General features: G+C 41.9%; 1 protein-coding gene across 1 annotated transcript in view; it reads left to right on the top strand.

Moving 5' to 3' along the window:
- Nucleotides 1-11343, top strand: part of ahrra (aryl-hydrocarbon receptor repressor a) — a 63996-nt gene extending 52653 nt beyond the window's left edge. The window contains 9 exon segments of the mRNA XM_034573140.1: nucleotides 1511-1600; nucleotides 4444-4588; nucleotides 4953-5086; nucleotides 6602-6813; nucleotides 9316-9407; nucleotides 9410-9445; nucleotides 9448-9524; nucleotides 9526-9585; nucleotides 9587-11343. Coding sequence (XP_034429031.1) covers nucleotides 1511-1600; nucleotides 4444-4588; nucleotides 4953-5086; nucleotides 6602-6813; nucleotides 9316-9407; nucleotides 9410-9445; nucleotides 9448-9524; nucleotides 9526-9585; nucleotides 9587-10462 — 1722 coding nt within the window. The 3' untranslated portion in view covers nucleotides 10463-11343.
- Nucleotides 11344-16031: the final 4688 nt, after the last annotated feature.

The raw sequence follows: 16031 nt of genomic DNA, 5'->3' as shown, positions 1-16031 counted from the left end.
CCACGCCACCCACAGCCCAATCTGTGCGCCCCCCCATCATGCTTTCTTATGTTATTCAGATATTGTATTAAAGTTTAGACATGTTTCTGTCACAGTGTTGCATTTTCACAGTATGACTCAGATAACCTCCAGGTTTTGAATTTTAGGACAACACACGGCTGCAGATATCAGAGCACATCATGTGGTCAGGGGGGAGGGTGTGCAGTGAGCAGAGCGCTGCACCGTTTGCTAGGGCAATCAGATCACTGCTGGGAGAAACTGAGAGAGGGAGACGTAGAAGAAAAGAGAATATGAGTGTGAATTTAGAGGCCGCAGGGGTATACACCACGTAAAAATACACACACAACACACACACGCTCACCAGGGAAGACCTGCATAGTCTCGCAGTAAAATAGAGGTGACAGACTCTGGCAGCCGCAGTCACGCAAGTCAAGTAGCCTTGCAGTTGTCACGCTATCGCAGCTGTGCACACACACACACACACACACACACACACACACACACACACACACACACACACACACACACACACACACACACACACACACACACACACACACACAAAAACACACACTGGAAGACCTTTCCACGTCTCCCTCCTCTGCTGTCTTTTTTTCCTCTGCTGTCTTTTTTTCCTCTCACCCTCTTCCTTCCTTCTCCATCTGTCCATCCCTCCTCATTTGACCGAAGCCAGTCATGTGTTTATTTAAAATTTTCTTTTTAATCAACACTTGTCTGCGTAAGCTGTGCTGGCTAAACACATTATTCCCACTTGTGTGCTGTGTGTGTCTGGAGTTTCTCTGCTTTTAATCAGTGTGTTTAGTGTCACAAATCAAAGCATGTTACCAGTCAAACAGACTTAATTATCAAAGTATCTAACTTATGAAATATATTCGTTTAAAGGGGATCAAATTGGCGTGTGTGTCATTTTTAAGTTAACCGCTTTCAAAATACCATGAATGTAAATTTCCCCAGAAAACACTCTTGAAAAGTCTTTCAAAGGCAATACTTTGGATTACAAATCAGAAAGTTTTATTTGGCCCAATCAGTCCCATAAACATCTGTCTTTCATTCCTTCTCCAGTGTTGTATTATTCCATCTTTTCTTTTCTTTTTTATTGTTATTTTCTGATCTGAGAATTGTGGAAAGAATGATATAAATCGAACATTGAACTATAAAGACGTCCGGCTCTGGCTGCATATTGTCGGGGGCTTAAAAAAAAAAGGAATTATACAGTTGGGTCACAAATTCATCTGGACTCTGTTGCCCCGTGTTACTGCTGGGTTACATACGGAGCATGCAATCTAAAGTTAGCTTTGCAAAGATGGCTCAAGTAAAATTCAGTTGTTTGTGTTTGTCAATTATGTATTTGTTTTACTTGAGTTTATTTTCTGCATGAGCTGCCCTGAGTCACAACTTATTTCTGTCCCTCCCTGTGTGCGTGCCTGCGTGTTGTGTGTGTGTGTGTGTGTGTGTGTGTGTGTGTGTGTGTGTGTGTGCGTGTGTGTAGTCTCTGACAGGGTTTGCCTTGGTGGTGAGCAGTGATGGGATGGTCTTCTACGCCTCCTCAACCATTGTGGATTATCTGGGATTTCATCAGGTAAGTTGATATGAGTTAGTATATATAAGATGTACAATGCTGTAAATGATCCTCCCTTAATCCATGAAATGCACCTGACAGCAAACACAGCCAATATGAAAGGGAGAAAATATTCAGTTTCCAGTGGCTTTCTTTGCTGTTGAGTTTCCACTATCTCTGTTCTGTTGATACACACTTTAAAGAATTAGTTTGACATTTTGGAAAATATTCATGTTCGCTTTCTTGCTGAGAGCTAGATAAGATTGGTACCTAAATATGCAGTAGGCTACAGCTAGTTAGCTTAGCTTAGCATAAATACTGGAAACATTTCGAAACGACTAGCATGAGTCTTGCACTGGTACATTTTTGCAGACCCGCACCTGCAAAGCTCTGCACAATACCTGACCTGTTACCTGCTATCTCAAATTTAAAGTCCAAGTCTTGCACTTGGTACCATGTGGATACCCAGTATCAAATTATACCTTTAATGGCTTCACAAATGAAAACGTAGAGGTGAACATCGGTATAGATGCCCCTTTTTTTACATGTAAGTTAGTAAATCCTCCCAAGCAGCTGCTCACATCTTCTCCTCTCAAAGTTTTGACTCAACAAGTGTCAGAGATCTGAGCTCTGCCATGATTCACCATCATCCGTTTTCTTATACCCTTGGTTTATCCCTTCTGGTCTTCTCCATCCATCCAGTGCACCTTCTTCTCCTGTGCATCCCACATCTAATGAGCTATAAAAAAAGTCTCTCTCAGTTCGCCTCCCAGCCGCCTGATAACTCTGTATAGAGGGCAGAGTGAGCCAAGAGGCCACAGAAAGGTGAAGCCCTCCATTTCACCCGGAGATATAACTGTTTAGGCGTCTACACGTGTGTGTGTGTGTGTGTGTGTGTGTGTGTGTGTGTGTGTGTGTGTGTGTGTGTGTGTGTGTGTGTGTGTGTGTGTGTGCGTGTGTGTGTGTGTGTGGGCACTGATAAGTCACCAAAGATTTAGCTTCCTTCCTCTCCGGCAGCAAGGCCCAGCCAGTCATTAATTATGGATGATATCAACACGGACTCGCCTGTCCTGCAATGCTGAAATCGTCCCTCTCCTTCAAAACCATGAATAAAGTGCTTTTCGGTGTTAAAATCTCCTTTGCCCTCATGTTGGCTCAGACACACACACATGCTACACATACAACACACACACATACAGCCGACCAACACTTTGAGGTAGAAATTCTTCTGCTACAGCGCTTCCACTTGGCTTACAAGCAGACGGGGGCAGTAACCCAGCGCCATGAAATCGACATGAAAACCAAAGTGGTCTGAAAGATCCTGCCTGTGTGTGTGTGTGCAGGTTGGCATGGAGGCCAGTACAGACAAACAGAGGAAATTAAAACTGTAAGGTGTGTTCTGTAAAATACGTGTATATATATATGTGGCTCAATCAACACTTTTTAATTTTGTATGTCTGATGTTTCCATATGTTTCTTGTCAAAAGAACTTTTAAAATGTTGCAAACTTCTTATATGAATTGAAGTAGAAAGGTCAAATCAGGTAGTTTATTTGTGCTAACCAGCCGATGCACATAGGTCTATATTTAAAACCCATAGGATTAAATGTGTAGTTGATAGTAAACAGCAGCTGAGAATTTAAAAAAAGAATTTAAAAAGCCACAGGTCATCATGTTGAGTTTCAGAGACATCAGAGTCACCAAAACAATCTCAGACTTTCTCACATGTTCGGTTCCTGCGAAGCAGCTATTGGTTGTTTTTGAGTCGCATAGTTTGCCACTAAGGCCCTGACAATATGTCACATAATTTTAAACCCACAATTGTAGTCAGAAGGACACTTATCCCTAATATACCACAGGAAAAGAAAAGAGAAGAGAGAGCCTCACTAAGTAGCACCACAAGAAAGCCCCAGAGAAGGGCAGAAAACCTCCACTGGCCTTTGATCCTGTTTGTTACTGGGGCAGTTTGCCTTTGAAGGCCATGAAAATATCACTTATTCTCCATTTTCTCCTCTTCTTTTCCTCCCTTGTGTTTTTTACGAGAAACATAAACAATAGTCACTCGATCCGTCTGTCTGCCTGACTGCCGGTAGGGAACCAAACCACAGGACGAAGCGCTCGGCGAAGACGGTGGGAACAGATTGTGTTTTCAGAGGCAGGCGATCAAAAACCCTCGCGTGCCACCAGTGTGGAAATTATGGAGAGAGCAGGGAGGGGGGAGAGGGGGAAGAGGAGAAGGTTAAACATTTTAGTGAGGAATCTGTCATGGAATGACAGAAAGCACAGCTAGAGCTGGAAAAGAGAGAGAGAGAGAGGCATGATGAGAGTGGGCTGGAACCCGACTCACTGTGTGTGAGTGTGTGTGTGTGGATAGGGAGGGTAAGCTGGGCTGGACTGCTGTTCGGGAGCCGGTGTCACGCGATGTTTGACAAACACAGCTGCCCTCACTGGCCTGCAGCTGTCCGTAGACTCTTACTGTGCTGGCTAAACGTACTGCCTGTGTGCATGTGCAGCCCTATGTATGCATGTACAGTAAGTGTGCATGTATGTGACTTCCAGTGACTTTGTATTTACAGTACGGTCCTTGTGTGTGCGCGGGGGAATCCTGAGGCAGACTGAGTGTTTCTGAGCCACACTGACAGGACACCCTCTCCCTCCAAACAGCAGCTACCAGCTGCACTGATGGCACTGAGCAGCAGAGCACTCTGGGCCAAAGTCACTGAGTCGATGGTGCTGTGAACACGCGATCTCATGTGTATAAAGACTTTGAGGAAATTACACGTCCGAGACTAAAAGTAGAGATGATGGTGATGTTGGCACATGTTTTAACAAACTACTCAAGTTCTACTTTGTTTTCCCCCACAGACTGACGTGATGCACCAGAATGTGTTTGACTACATCCACGTAGACGACCGTCAGGAGTTTAGACGCCAGCTCCACTGGGCCATGTGTCCTCCGCAGCACCAGGGGACGTCGGCACACCAGGACACCCAGCTGGGTGCAGGGACTGGTGGGTAGTTCACTACGAAGGGTGGGGGCAAATTGTGGATGTTTTGGTCACTTTCATTTTCATCGCTTCTTTTTTTATGTTTTCTGCTGGTTATTTCTGAGCCACATCTGCAGCACATCAACAAAATAACGGTCACACAGAAATCCCTTCACTATATAGTGTAATGAAGGGATTTCATCAAAGCTATATACAGCACTTCCATCTCTAAAATACAATGATAGAATCAGTTTCATCTTCTACAACCTGATATCGTTGGGTTACTTTGGTTATCCTGTGAAGAGTATATTTGCATTCAATTGTCAAGCTATTGCAGTCTACTGCTTTACAAATTAACGTATTCTTCTCCTCCTCTATTCATCTCTAGGTGAGGACTTTGTGGTCAGCAGTCAGTTTAACTCTCTGGAGGCCGGGGGAATTCCTCCTGAGCTCTCCTGCTTCCTCAACAGATGCTTCATTGCCAGAGTCCGATGCCTCCTGGACAGCACCTCTGGATTCTTGGTGAGTGGTCTGGACCAAACTGAAACCTAAGCTAAACAGTGACTTGAGTTTTCAGTGAGCTAACGTTATTAAACATTAATTGGAATACAATGAAGAAAAAGCTGCCTGCCCTCTGGTAGAAGACCCAGGCCTATAAAAAGGATTATGACCCCTGTGGTGCAGCAAAGCTTCATATTTAATCGTAATGTGTGGGGTTATTCATAGTTGTATTGCAAGACATTATAATATAATTGGGTGCCTGGACACAGCAGTAGAATAGGGGCACGATTCGTCCCTCGTGGCTGTGACTAGGGCGGTTTGGAGAACAACAGCGGAAAAGCTTGAGGTGCTGATGACAGAGCAACGAGAATATGGGTTTGGACCATTTGGTCAGGGTGAGCGGAGTTCAATGTCACCAAGTCCACTCTTGTTGCACTCATGAAACTCTAGATGGCAATTTCCTGACATACGTAAACTGGAAGCACTTTGTAGCCAAGCAGTGAGCAAATATTGGTAAGATGTTTTCCTCATCAGTCAACATAATTGCAGCAAACACACACAAATTGTTGTGTAATGCACAGTCCACACCCTGCAAGCAAATAAAAAGACCAAAGGATCTTCATATCCTGTTAGAAAACTAAGATACAATACTTTAGATAGAGTTGCAGCTGGCCTTGTGCATAGGAAAAGTCAGTCAGACGGGCCACCACTTGGTCCAGATCATCAACTTTATATAAAGATGGACGGCACGTCTCCACTTCCTCCCACTAACCAGGAAGGAAACAAAAATACCTCTAATACGAATGCAGCCGTCTTGCACATTTGGATCCAGTCTGTGCAGTAGTGATCAGGGATGGAGCTGTGGTAGTGAGGTCCCGCCAATACACATGCTCGACCAATCACGAGTCAGTCTCAGCTGTCAATCAAATAACTAATTCAAACCAAACTTACTGGAAAATGAACACATTAACATACAACAGTGTTATGAGAACTACACAAACAGACAGAAACCATCTTTGAGAAAAATGTATTTAACACTTACTTTGACTTTTTAGTTTTGTCCATGTCCCATCCACTAACATGGAGGAGACATGATTTATGACCTATATTGCAGCCAGCCATCAGGTGGAGGCTTTGGCTTCACTTTTGGAGCTTTGACATTAGCTTTTGTCTAATGTTAGCCAATGAGCTGTCAAATATGTTGTTTAATCTTGAAACATGGTCCCATGACCCTTTAGATTTTAACTATTCATTACCTGTTCAGTTGCTGATCAGTTAGAGAAAACAGATTCCCTGTGTTAATGTGTCTTATAAGCCTGGATCACAGCTGTACAACATTATTCTGAGCGTGATGTCAGAGGAAAATGGCCACCATGTGAATATGATCTCTTAAAGAAAAGTTGACACACTCTTAAATTGAAGACCAGTTTGAATTAAAAGGAAAAAAAGGAATGAAGGAAGATGAAAAGACCAGTTTGGGAGTGAGAAGCATTGGATGCTTCCAATCCAATAAATTCTTCCCCTCTTCTCTCCCAGACCATGCAGTTCCAGGGTCGACTGAAGTTTCTCCAAGGGCAGAAAAAGAAGTTGGGCTCTGGGGCCCTGATGCCTCCCCAGCTGTCTCTGTTCTGCATTGGTGTACCACTCCTACTGCCCTCCATCACTGAGATGAAAATGAAGAACATGTTAATGCGGGGAAAGAACAAGGGAGGAGGAGGTGGAGGAGGTATCTCTGCATTGGAGCAAGGGTAAGAGGGACATAAGCCTTAATTGACCAACATCCTTCAAACTTTGTAAAACAAAACTGGAGGGATGATGTATATTCACACTTTGTCCTATAGTGTAAAGCCGCTGGTTTTGTTTTGATGGGGGTGCTATACTGTCATTAAAGGTCAAGCTTTTTAGCACAAACTTGATGTCTCTGGTCATGCTGGTCCAGAGTTGATGTGTTTGATGCATTTTGGCACCGTGTTATGGCCTGTAGAAAATTACATTTATTGGCCTATTGGGGGAGCTACAACTAAAGGTCAACATTTTAAACACTGAAAGGCCACTGCTCCTACATCATCAGTTTAAGTTTTGTTGAAGCTTAAAGTTGTGATGCACTTTGTCACCAGTCAGCCCGGAGTTGCTTCGATAATTCATACAGGATGACGTGTTTGCTTTGTGTGCATTGATGTGCATGTAAAATCACGCCTACTGTCAAATATCAATGAGACAAAAGGTAAAGGACACACATTCCAAACAGTGTGAGACTTCTAAACGAAAACATGTGCAACACAAGCGTTTACCCTGAGAGCCAGTCACTAACACAAACATGACGCCTGTCCTCGCCCAGCAGGCTCTGACACCAAACCCAAACGAGCGCTGGACGCCTTACCTGCGGCCAATTAGGAGCAAATACATGTCTGTGCTTCATGCATCATTAAAAAAGCTTGACCACAGCTCCAGAGTTGAGCTCTGGTCGGCGGGCAGAGGGCTACCACCCCTTCTTTTTCTTCATTATCCAGGGCAACAATGGATAATGTCCGTGTATATTTATTTATTTGGCAAAATACCAATTACATTTAAGTGGACAGCAGGTTGGCTGGTTAGAGGGGAGGCTATCAGGTTTCTTAGGATAGTCTAAGCCTATACATGGCATCTGCTATTATAAAGACTATTATGGTGGCAATTTCTGCTGAATAAAGGGCAGAGTCAACACAGGTCTTTCTGAAATTTGATTCGGCACCGACAGATGGACTCACATCACACACAAATGAGCAAGATAAGGAATAAGGAAGAGATAAATTACCTAAAGCTTAGAAATTAGAATATATTTTCTATAGTGCACTTAGTCAATATTTCAATGTGTGATGTTGAAAAGACAGAAATGAACTCCCATGAGTCAGGATCACTGGAAAAATATTATTGCTTATTTTCTCCATCTTTGCCGGATAAAATTTGATATGATAGAAGCTCTTTTGATCATTTAAAAAATGTTGTTAGTGAGGATACACATACAACCACACAACATACACTACTTTACATAAACTCATGAGCAGTACGACTCCATATTATCTTGTCATTACTATGTTTAATGATCCACTTTAATGCCTCTGTCTGATTACACTTGGGGGGGCTTGAAAATGAGTGGGACTTATGGTGGGAATGTATGATGTGACAAAGCTTTAAGTACCATTAATAATGACAACAGGTCAACAAGTCACCCCGTCCAAACAGGAGAGCAAAACTGTCAGTCAAACAATTTGTCTCCACCCAGAGGTCAAATCTGAAAAGACCTGTGTGCGTGAAATATAGGTGTGCAGGAGGCTTTAAAGTAAAAGTTGTCTTTATAACCAAAAGTTAGAAATACCACCTTAAATTATAGTAAGGATTTTAAACAATGTAGCAGTAAGTAGTGATGAAAATGCATTTGTGAATAGATAACACAGGGGAAGCTTGATTACTGCAGCAGAAGGTTCAGATACATTTTAGAAAAACAATTGTTTTGAGGTTGTTGAAATCTTTCTCTTGCTAACAAAATGTGAAATATTCTGCATTTTTCAGTGAAAGTCAAATTATGTAATTCAAGCCAAATAGGGGAGAACAGACACAAATCTTTTTATTTGTATGTATATTTTGAGTATATAACTATGTCTAGTTTCTTCTTTAATCATCGGGTGTTAGTCTTGTAAAAAGCTTCCACTTACATATTAATCAGTCTGATTGGAACATTTAATTTGTCATTTGATCAATAAATCATTGAGTCAGTGCAGTTTTATTGTGACGTTCACACTGCAACAACTTCAATGGGGGGAGTTGATGTTTACAGTTTAAAAAGATTGTTGCAGAGGCTAAAACATATTTCCTGCTGCAGTGTTTTAAGAAAACACGAAGATCAATCAGGAGATCCATTGATCTGATGTTGACTCTGTTCTCAGGAAAGATGAGACAGATCCTGGAAAAGATGAGTCACTTTTGGAACAATATCTCGGAATTGAAGTGAACCAAACCGAGATATTTATGCTTTGAGTCATTCATCAATCAGTAGAAAAAGGAGGAAATAATTCTGAGAACTTTGTGGGTGTTCCTATTGTGATGTCTGTGTGGACGAACGATTTTTTAAGAGACTGCCTTTACTTGAATGTGGTCAAAGAACAGAGAAACTTTCAGATTTGTCCACAGGATCTGTGACTAATCATTTCATTCTCTTTTTTACGACCCCTCTCTCCTCCCCACCCCTCTTTTCATGCTGTCCCTCATCACAGAGAGCGAGGGGAACACCTCCGCAGACACTCCTTCAGTGGAGGGATGGGCGACATTGCGGACCCTCTGCTCCTCTCGTGTCCCACTCCTGGTGGCACCAGCGAGGTCACCACACTCCCTGGACCCCGCTCTCCAAGACAACGTCAAGTACCGCCCCGATGGCTACTACAACCAGGAGGAGCCCCTCAACTACTGCAAGTCCTCCATGGCGTCCCCACAAAGGTCTCAGCCCGGGCCTGGGGGCCGGCTGGCCCCTGCGGTCCAACTCGGGCCCCCATCAGAGCGGGCCAGGGCGTTGGCTACGTCCCTTCTAACCGCATGAACAAAGCTGGTCAGTATGGGAAGCCATACCGTCTTTCCCCGAGTTTCCACAGCAACAGAGGTGGCGAGGTTTTTGTGTCCAAGCTCTATGGTAACATCCAGATTCCCACAGACCCAGATGCTTACTGCGTGGACCTGGTGAAGAGCGAGAACGGCTTTGGAGAATGCTACGACGGCCATCTGATGCCCGAGATGCCCCCCATCAAGGTGGAGCACGACTCTGACTCTGAAAATGGCTGCGACGCCTACGGCCGACCCTGGGCCTGCCGCGACCCAGATGCCATAGATCGTCGCTACGGTAACGGGATGTACGACCAGAGCACTGGCCTGCCACTCAAATCAGAGGCCGATTATTATGATCCACAGTTCTCGACCTGTCAGCGAGGGAAGGCAGGAATCAGCCCGCCTTACAATAACGGCAACTATCACAACTATGCAGTCAACAACGGCGGGAATACCAACGCACGTCTGCTGAAGTGCGACAAAGACTTGGAAAGCAACAATGACAACAACCAGTTTAGTCCTCAGAGACTCTCTCATTCAGGGTCTCTTTGCAGCAACCAGTCCGTCAACCTCATGGACTCGCACGTCTACCCGCAGGACCCTCACAAGGCCTACATGCACCCAGACTACAACAAGCACGGCTCCTACGAGTTCAAAGGTCACGGCCTGATCCACTCCATCAAGCGGGAGCCCATGGACTCCCCGCCGTGGTCTGAGGGCGGCCATGACATGAACCAGTCCATGATGGTCGGTCCAAGGAACGTTATGCCATGTGTGATGAGCGCAGGGCACCATAAGTCCAGTCCTTACATTTACATGCCGTAAGAATGAATGGAGGGTGACCCATGCATACACCCAAGACAGACACGCACACACACACAAACGCACACACACACACACACACTCACACAAACACAAACAATCAGTGTGCGTTATAGTACTTTGTATTATTGTTGTTTTCATACACATGCACCAGCAGTACAAAAGGACAGTCTTTGGTTTTGAGGATTCCCAGGATGTCATGTACTTCTTCAGTTTGATGAAGAGGTCAGAAACAAGGCTCAGGTTTCTAGTGTTAGTGTCGTGACAATCAGAAGTAAAAAAATAAATAAATAAATCCAGTGTATGGATAGATGCTTTTTGTTTTTAAAGAATACATTTTGTAGTTGGTTCCAAGCACTTTTGGAGTTAATGACAATGAGACAGATTATGTCTGGAAACACCATTTTATTTTTTTTGTTTTATGTGTTGTGCACACCTGGCTTTTGTGGGAGGAAGAAACATTTTTTGCTGTAAAAATACTTTTTTTAAACTTTGTACACAGGCGATGATTTAACACCTGCCACTGGGCTTATGCAAGAGACAAGGCTGATCATGAGAACTCGCATAGGAGTCAGTTCTAACAACGTGAAGCATCATCTGCCTTGAAGATTTAAAGGAGCTTACTGGTGGTTTTGCATGTTCTAGTGCTTTGACTATACATCACCTACTTTCATCATAACGGCCAGAAACAACTTGTTTCTATGCATTTTACAATTTTTTGTTATCAACATGCAAATACTTGAAACTTACTTGAAATCAACTGCAGTACAAATTTTGGTTATTTACAAAATAATTGCATCAGCATAATTCTGCTAATTTACAAACAAAGACAGTCCCCTTATGAGACTGCATTTACATTCACTAGATCCATTTGCTTTTTTGGGGATCTGCACCAAACTGCATACACTCAAAAATATCAGTGCCCTAAACATGGTTGATTTTTTCCCGGAAACATCCATGAATTATTCTCTGAGAAATCAAGTAAAATGATGCATAACGCCCTATCTCGCAATGTCCACCCCTCCACAAAATATCATGGAAATCAGTTGAGTAGTTTTTGCGTAAGCCTGCTAACAATCAAACAAATGTAGACGAAAAAATAAACTCATTGGCGGAGGTAACAATACATTTGCATCTCGGGTCTGTTTCCACCATCCATGAGATTATTGAGTGTCTGCTGAAAAGCATTTTTTTTTAATGCATGACAACCAAATTCATATTGTATATTTAATAACTGTTAGTGTTCTGAACCCGATTTTCCAAGAGCATACTTTACAGAACATTGCTTTTATCCGAGAATCCTTGAATGCACTATTAAGTGTAGTTTTGAAACGGTTTGCAGCAGAATCCTCGACAGTGACGTTAAGTGCAGTATATGCAATTTATAGTTAGTGGACCAAAACATAGAAAAATATTGGAGTGGCCAAAGTAGTTACAACCTGAATAAACACGTAATGGCAGCAGGGGGGCACAGTGAGTGTCCCGCTGAAGTGCTGTAGAGCAAGGCACTGAAATTCCCACAGGTAACCAACCGCTCTGTACTTGCTCCATGGCTCTGATCGCCTTGTGGAAGGTAATTAACGACAAAACTGATTTAAAGTCAGTCGCATTTAACGTTAAACATCAGTAAACTGACTTGAAACGAGAGAACAAATTAAATCACGCTATAATTGACCTTTAAATCCAACTTGGACCCAAGAAAATCTTCTGCACCAGTTCATTGACTTCATTAAATATCAGTTGAAGGTTTGTTTGCACAAGTGTTAGACTGAATTGAAGGAAAAGAGTCTGTCGTTACAAGGTTCGAATTTCTTTCATTGCGCACAATATTTCATTTCTTCATCATTTTTCAAACTCCGGTTGAATGTACAAAATAATATTAATTTATGTCATTTTTGTGTCACATGCTAACGTTGTACATTGTGGAGCTGCATCTCGTCCCTGTACAAGCTGTCTCACTGCAGATGTGACATGTTTTCCTTTGAGATGAATATACACAGACGTCGTCTTCACAATCAGTGTTTTTTGCACAAATTAAATGAAAAGCACCAAATCGATTCAGTGTCGAGAGTCTCACTCCTGTGACGCTACTGTAGTGGTTTCTAAATTGCACTACCCGTTCAGCTGAAGGTCAAGCCGACCCAGACAGGTTTTTGAGTCAACGCACACATTAATACATGGTGTCACTGATTTAAATTTGTATTTTTTTTTCTCTTTGTGTGTGTTCATTTCAGTAAGTGTTTGATGATTCGTATTTATTGTAAGAGGCAGATGTGTATAATTTTAAAAAGAAAACTACAGTTTTGAAGACTTTTTCTGTTTCACTAAGGTAAATGAATATGGCTTTTTTTCCCTCGCCCTCTTTTTGATAATTGTTAAAAAAACGTCTCATGGAGGAGGTAGCTGCAAGGTAGCGAACACAGTGTACATATGCAGTGTCTTCCAGTGTTTCTATGTGTTTTTGCAAATGGGACTTATCTATTAAAATACTTTTTCTTTGTATGGAAAATCTGGGTGAAGTGTTTTTCTTTTGCCATTAATCACACGAGTGAAGTGCCCATTTTAAACCTCCCTGTTTGGAATGGCCTACTCTCTTGGCCTGTGGTAATGCTCCTCAAACAATACTGTCACTTTTTATTGTTTGTGTGCTGGATGTTGTGTGCAAAGCTGTTTTTTAAACAGTCTATGGTGCAGAGTGAAGTTAAAAACCTTGTGTTCGTTAATCTGCAGTGAAGAGTTTTTAGTAAATGTTTTTCATAAAATGAAATAGAATTTGCTTCGTTACTGTTCACGTGTGTGGTTTATACATAAGTTTGAATGATTCACTTAACTGCTGTTAGTTTTTCATACATTATATGTTGGAGAGGTCAATGGAATCTTCAGACCCAAGTTCACAACTTTTCAAAATAAATGCTCTGCAATTCAGCTTGATGTGTAGCATTAAAGCAATGAAACAAGTATAGTGCTTTTACTTAATAGATAAATTGCTGTGACAGAAATCAGAACCCGCAGCATTCGTGAATGTCTGTGTCTTAGTGTGATATGGTAAAACAAAAACAATCAAAATGATATGATGGTGACTGTGACCATCAGTTTGACCTAGTTGTCGACCACTGCTGTAGTTTGTTAGTGGATGTAGAAGAAGACATGTTTAACTCTGTCCACAGCCAGTCTTAAGTGTGAAGCCGATATCATGAACCATATACAAGATATACGTTCCACATACACACCGACCGGCAGAGCTTTGTGAAATTAGTAGGTCAATGATGATATGCAAAGCGAGTAACGTGAACATGCGATGGACTATTGTAAAAAACATATGTAAACAGATTACAGATGATGAGTTACTTAGAACATGAATATTACTCAGCTGTTAATGTCAAGCATTTCTATTAATGATTTAGAATGTGTAATAAATGTGGGAGCAACATGTAAGAAACAGAACAGGGACCACCTGGCTGAAGCAGATGTGCTGACTGGATACACAACTGGAGACGGATTAAACATGAGCATCATAGAGATTCAATAATTTCCTTCTCTCGTAAAGTGAGAAATGGCCAAATTATTTAGTTCACTCAACGTCCTTGTCTCTTTAGTAGCTTCTGAATTTTTCACGTACAGCAAATGTGGTCTCATCCTTCAGATTTGTGTCTCTATTAATAATTAATAACTCAGCAGAACAGGATACAGAGTATCTCTGGCCACATTGCCTGTATGATTAATGTGCTGTAAAGTTGGCGTGACAGCTCCTTCACACGATCTGGGGAAACTTAACACTTCATCTCTTGCCGCTGTCTGGGACAAGGGCTCAAGCCAGGGGACCGCCGGCACCCACAGAGACATGGAGGTAGGGGGCAGAGAGAGAAAGAGATGTAACCCCTAAAAGCTGTGGTCAAATACTACAGTTCGCGGGATTCTCAGGAGAGCTGGACCCTGAGTGTATTTATCCATTGTTCTTCTTCTCCTTGAACAGGTTATTTCTAAATCGCACAGCTTGGGTGTTAAATAAAAGTTGCATTGTGACAGAGAGATTAATATCTCTGTTACAATGCAGCCTTTATTAAAGAGATTATAATAAATGATATATATGGACGACACGCTCACGGTTCATAACTATCACTTTCTATACAGTAATAATAATAAAAAATTGTTTGTTTAATACTTATTGCATTGACCCACGGTCCCTGTTTTTGACACGTATGTTGTACAGTGCACAGTAGCAGGCCCTCGTTGTGATTATAGGTCTGCTCACATAACCTGAATGTTAATTCTGAGTGGCTAGAGTCAAACTTATAAATAAACACTTATTAATGATAATTATATACATTGACTATAACAATAATAATGGTCCAATATCTATGTAAAAATGTATTAAAACAAAACTCCCAGGTTCATGGTTTAGGAGACATATAGGAGATAAAAACAACAAATGCAGTGACATAGATAACAAAGGAGAAACAAATGCACCACTGTAAAATGGAAACCGCGATTTACAGTGATTGGTGATACGTATTTATAGTCCACACTAATAAAATAACAACCATAAAGCACATACATGAAATAGAATATTCTCCATTAGGAGTATTATTAGGCCCACTCTATGTTTAAAAGCTACCGAGTGTAACATTGAGATTTTTTTCTGGCTCTCCTTGATCAGGTAAACACACTAGGAAGTGAGCAGAACTTTTTCAGCATGTGCTCCTCATGCCGTTTTCACTGGAGTGGAGAGGTCGTTAGAGTGATTAGTCCTTGGTTGGGCCTGACACCAGAGCCTCTCCACTGATTCTGCAGCTATCGTCAGAGTGCAGCTTACAGGGAATTACAGGATACACCTGATCAGTTAGCAGAAGGATTTTCCTGATTCGGATGAACGCCAGTGTGTGCGTGCATGTGAGTGAGTGTGTGTGTGTGTGTGTATATGAGTATATGAATGTAATTATACATGTATTTAAAAATTACATTTCCAGGACCATCATTAATATAAAGATCAGTCTCATGTTTCTCTTTGCTGTGAGACATAGATCTAGCTTTGGATTTATTTCCCTTTTATCCAATTTAACACAACATGAAGAGAAGCAACAGAACAAACTAAACCTGAGAACAAAGTTTTCTAAAATGTCCATGTCCACTTCTCCACTGTCCTCCACTACGGTTCCACCTACACTCAAATATCAGCAGGAACCAGTCAGTGTTTTAATGGCACCAGGTTCATTCATAATGTTGAATAAAGGAGAATTTAGAGCTCAGAATGAGACGTCTGTGGCTGAAGCAGCCTCGACTGTCACTGGATTTAATACAATGTATATGATTCTGCCCCAGTCATGAACTTTTGAAGTATGGACTTTTTGACTTGTTGATTTATATTATGGTCTCAGAAATATATTTAGTTTGTATCTGAAGTTCTTCTTTATTTACTTGTTTTATTTTGAAATGTCTTTCCTTTGGCGTCTCCCTTGCTTTGCTTCCTGTCTTTGTCCTGTTTCCCATGATCACCTGCACCAGTCCTCATGTGTTTCACCTGTGTTTCATTATCTTCGCCTCCCTCTTTGGCTATATAGTCTCTGTGTTTCCC

Source organism: Hippoglossus hippoglossus, chromosome 20 (genome assembly GCF_009819705.1).
Source record: "Hippoglossus hippoglossus isolate fHipHip1 chromosome 20, fHipHip1.pri, whole genome shotgun sequence".
Taxonomy (NCBI): Eukaryota; Metazoa; Chordata; class Actinopteri; order Pleuronectiformes; family Pleuronectidae; genus Hippoglossus; species Hippoglossus hippoglossus.
Note: the sequence above shows the minus strand (reverse complement) of the source record. Positions and strands in the feature narration are given on the sequence as shown.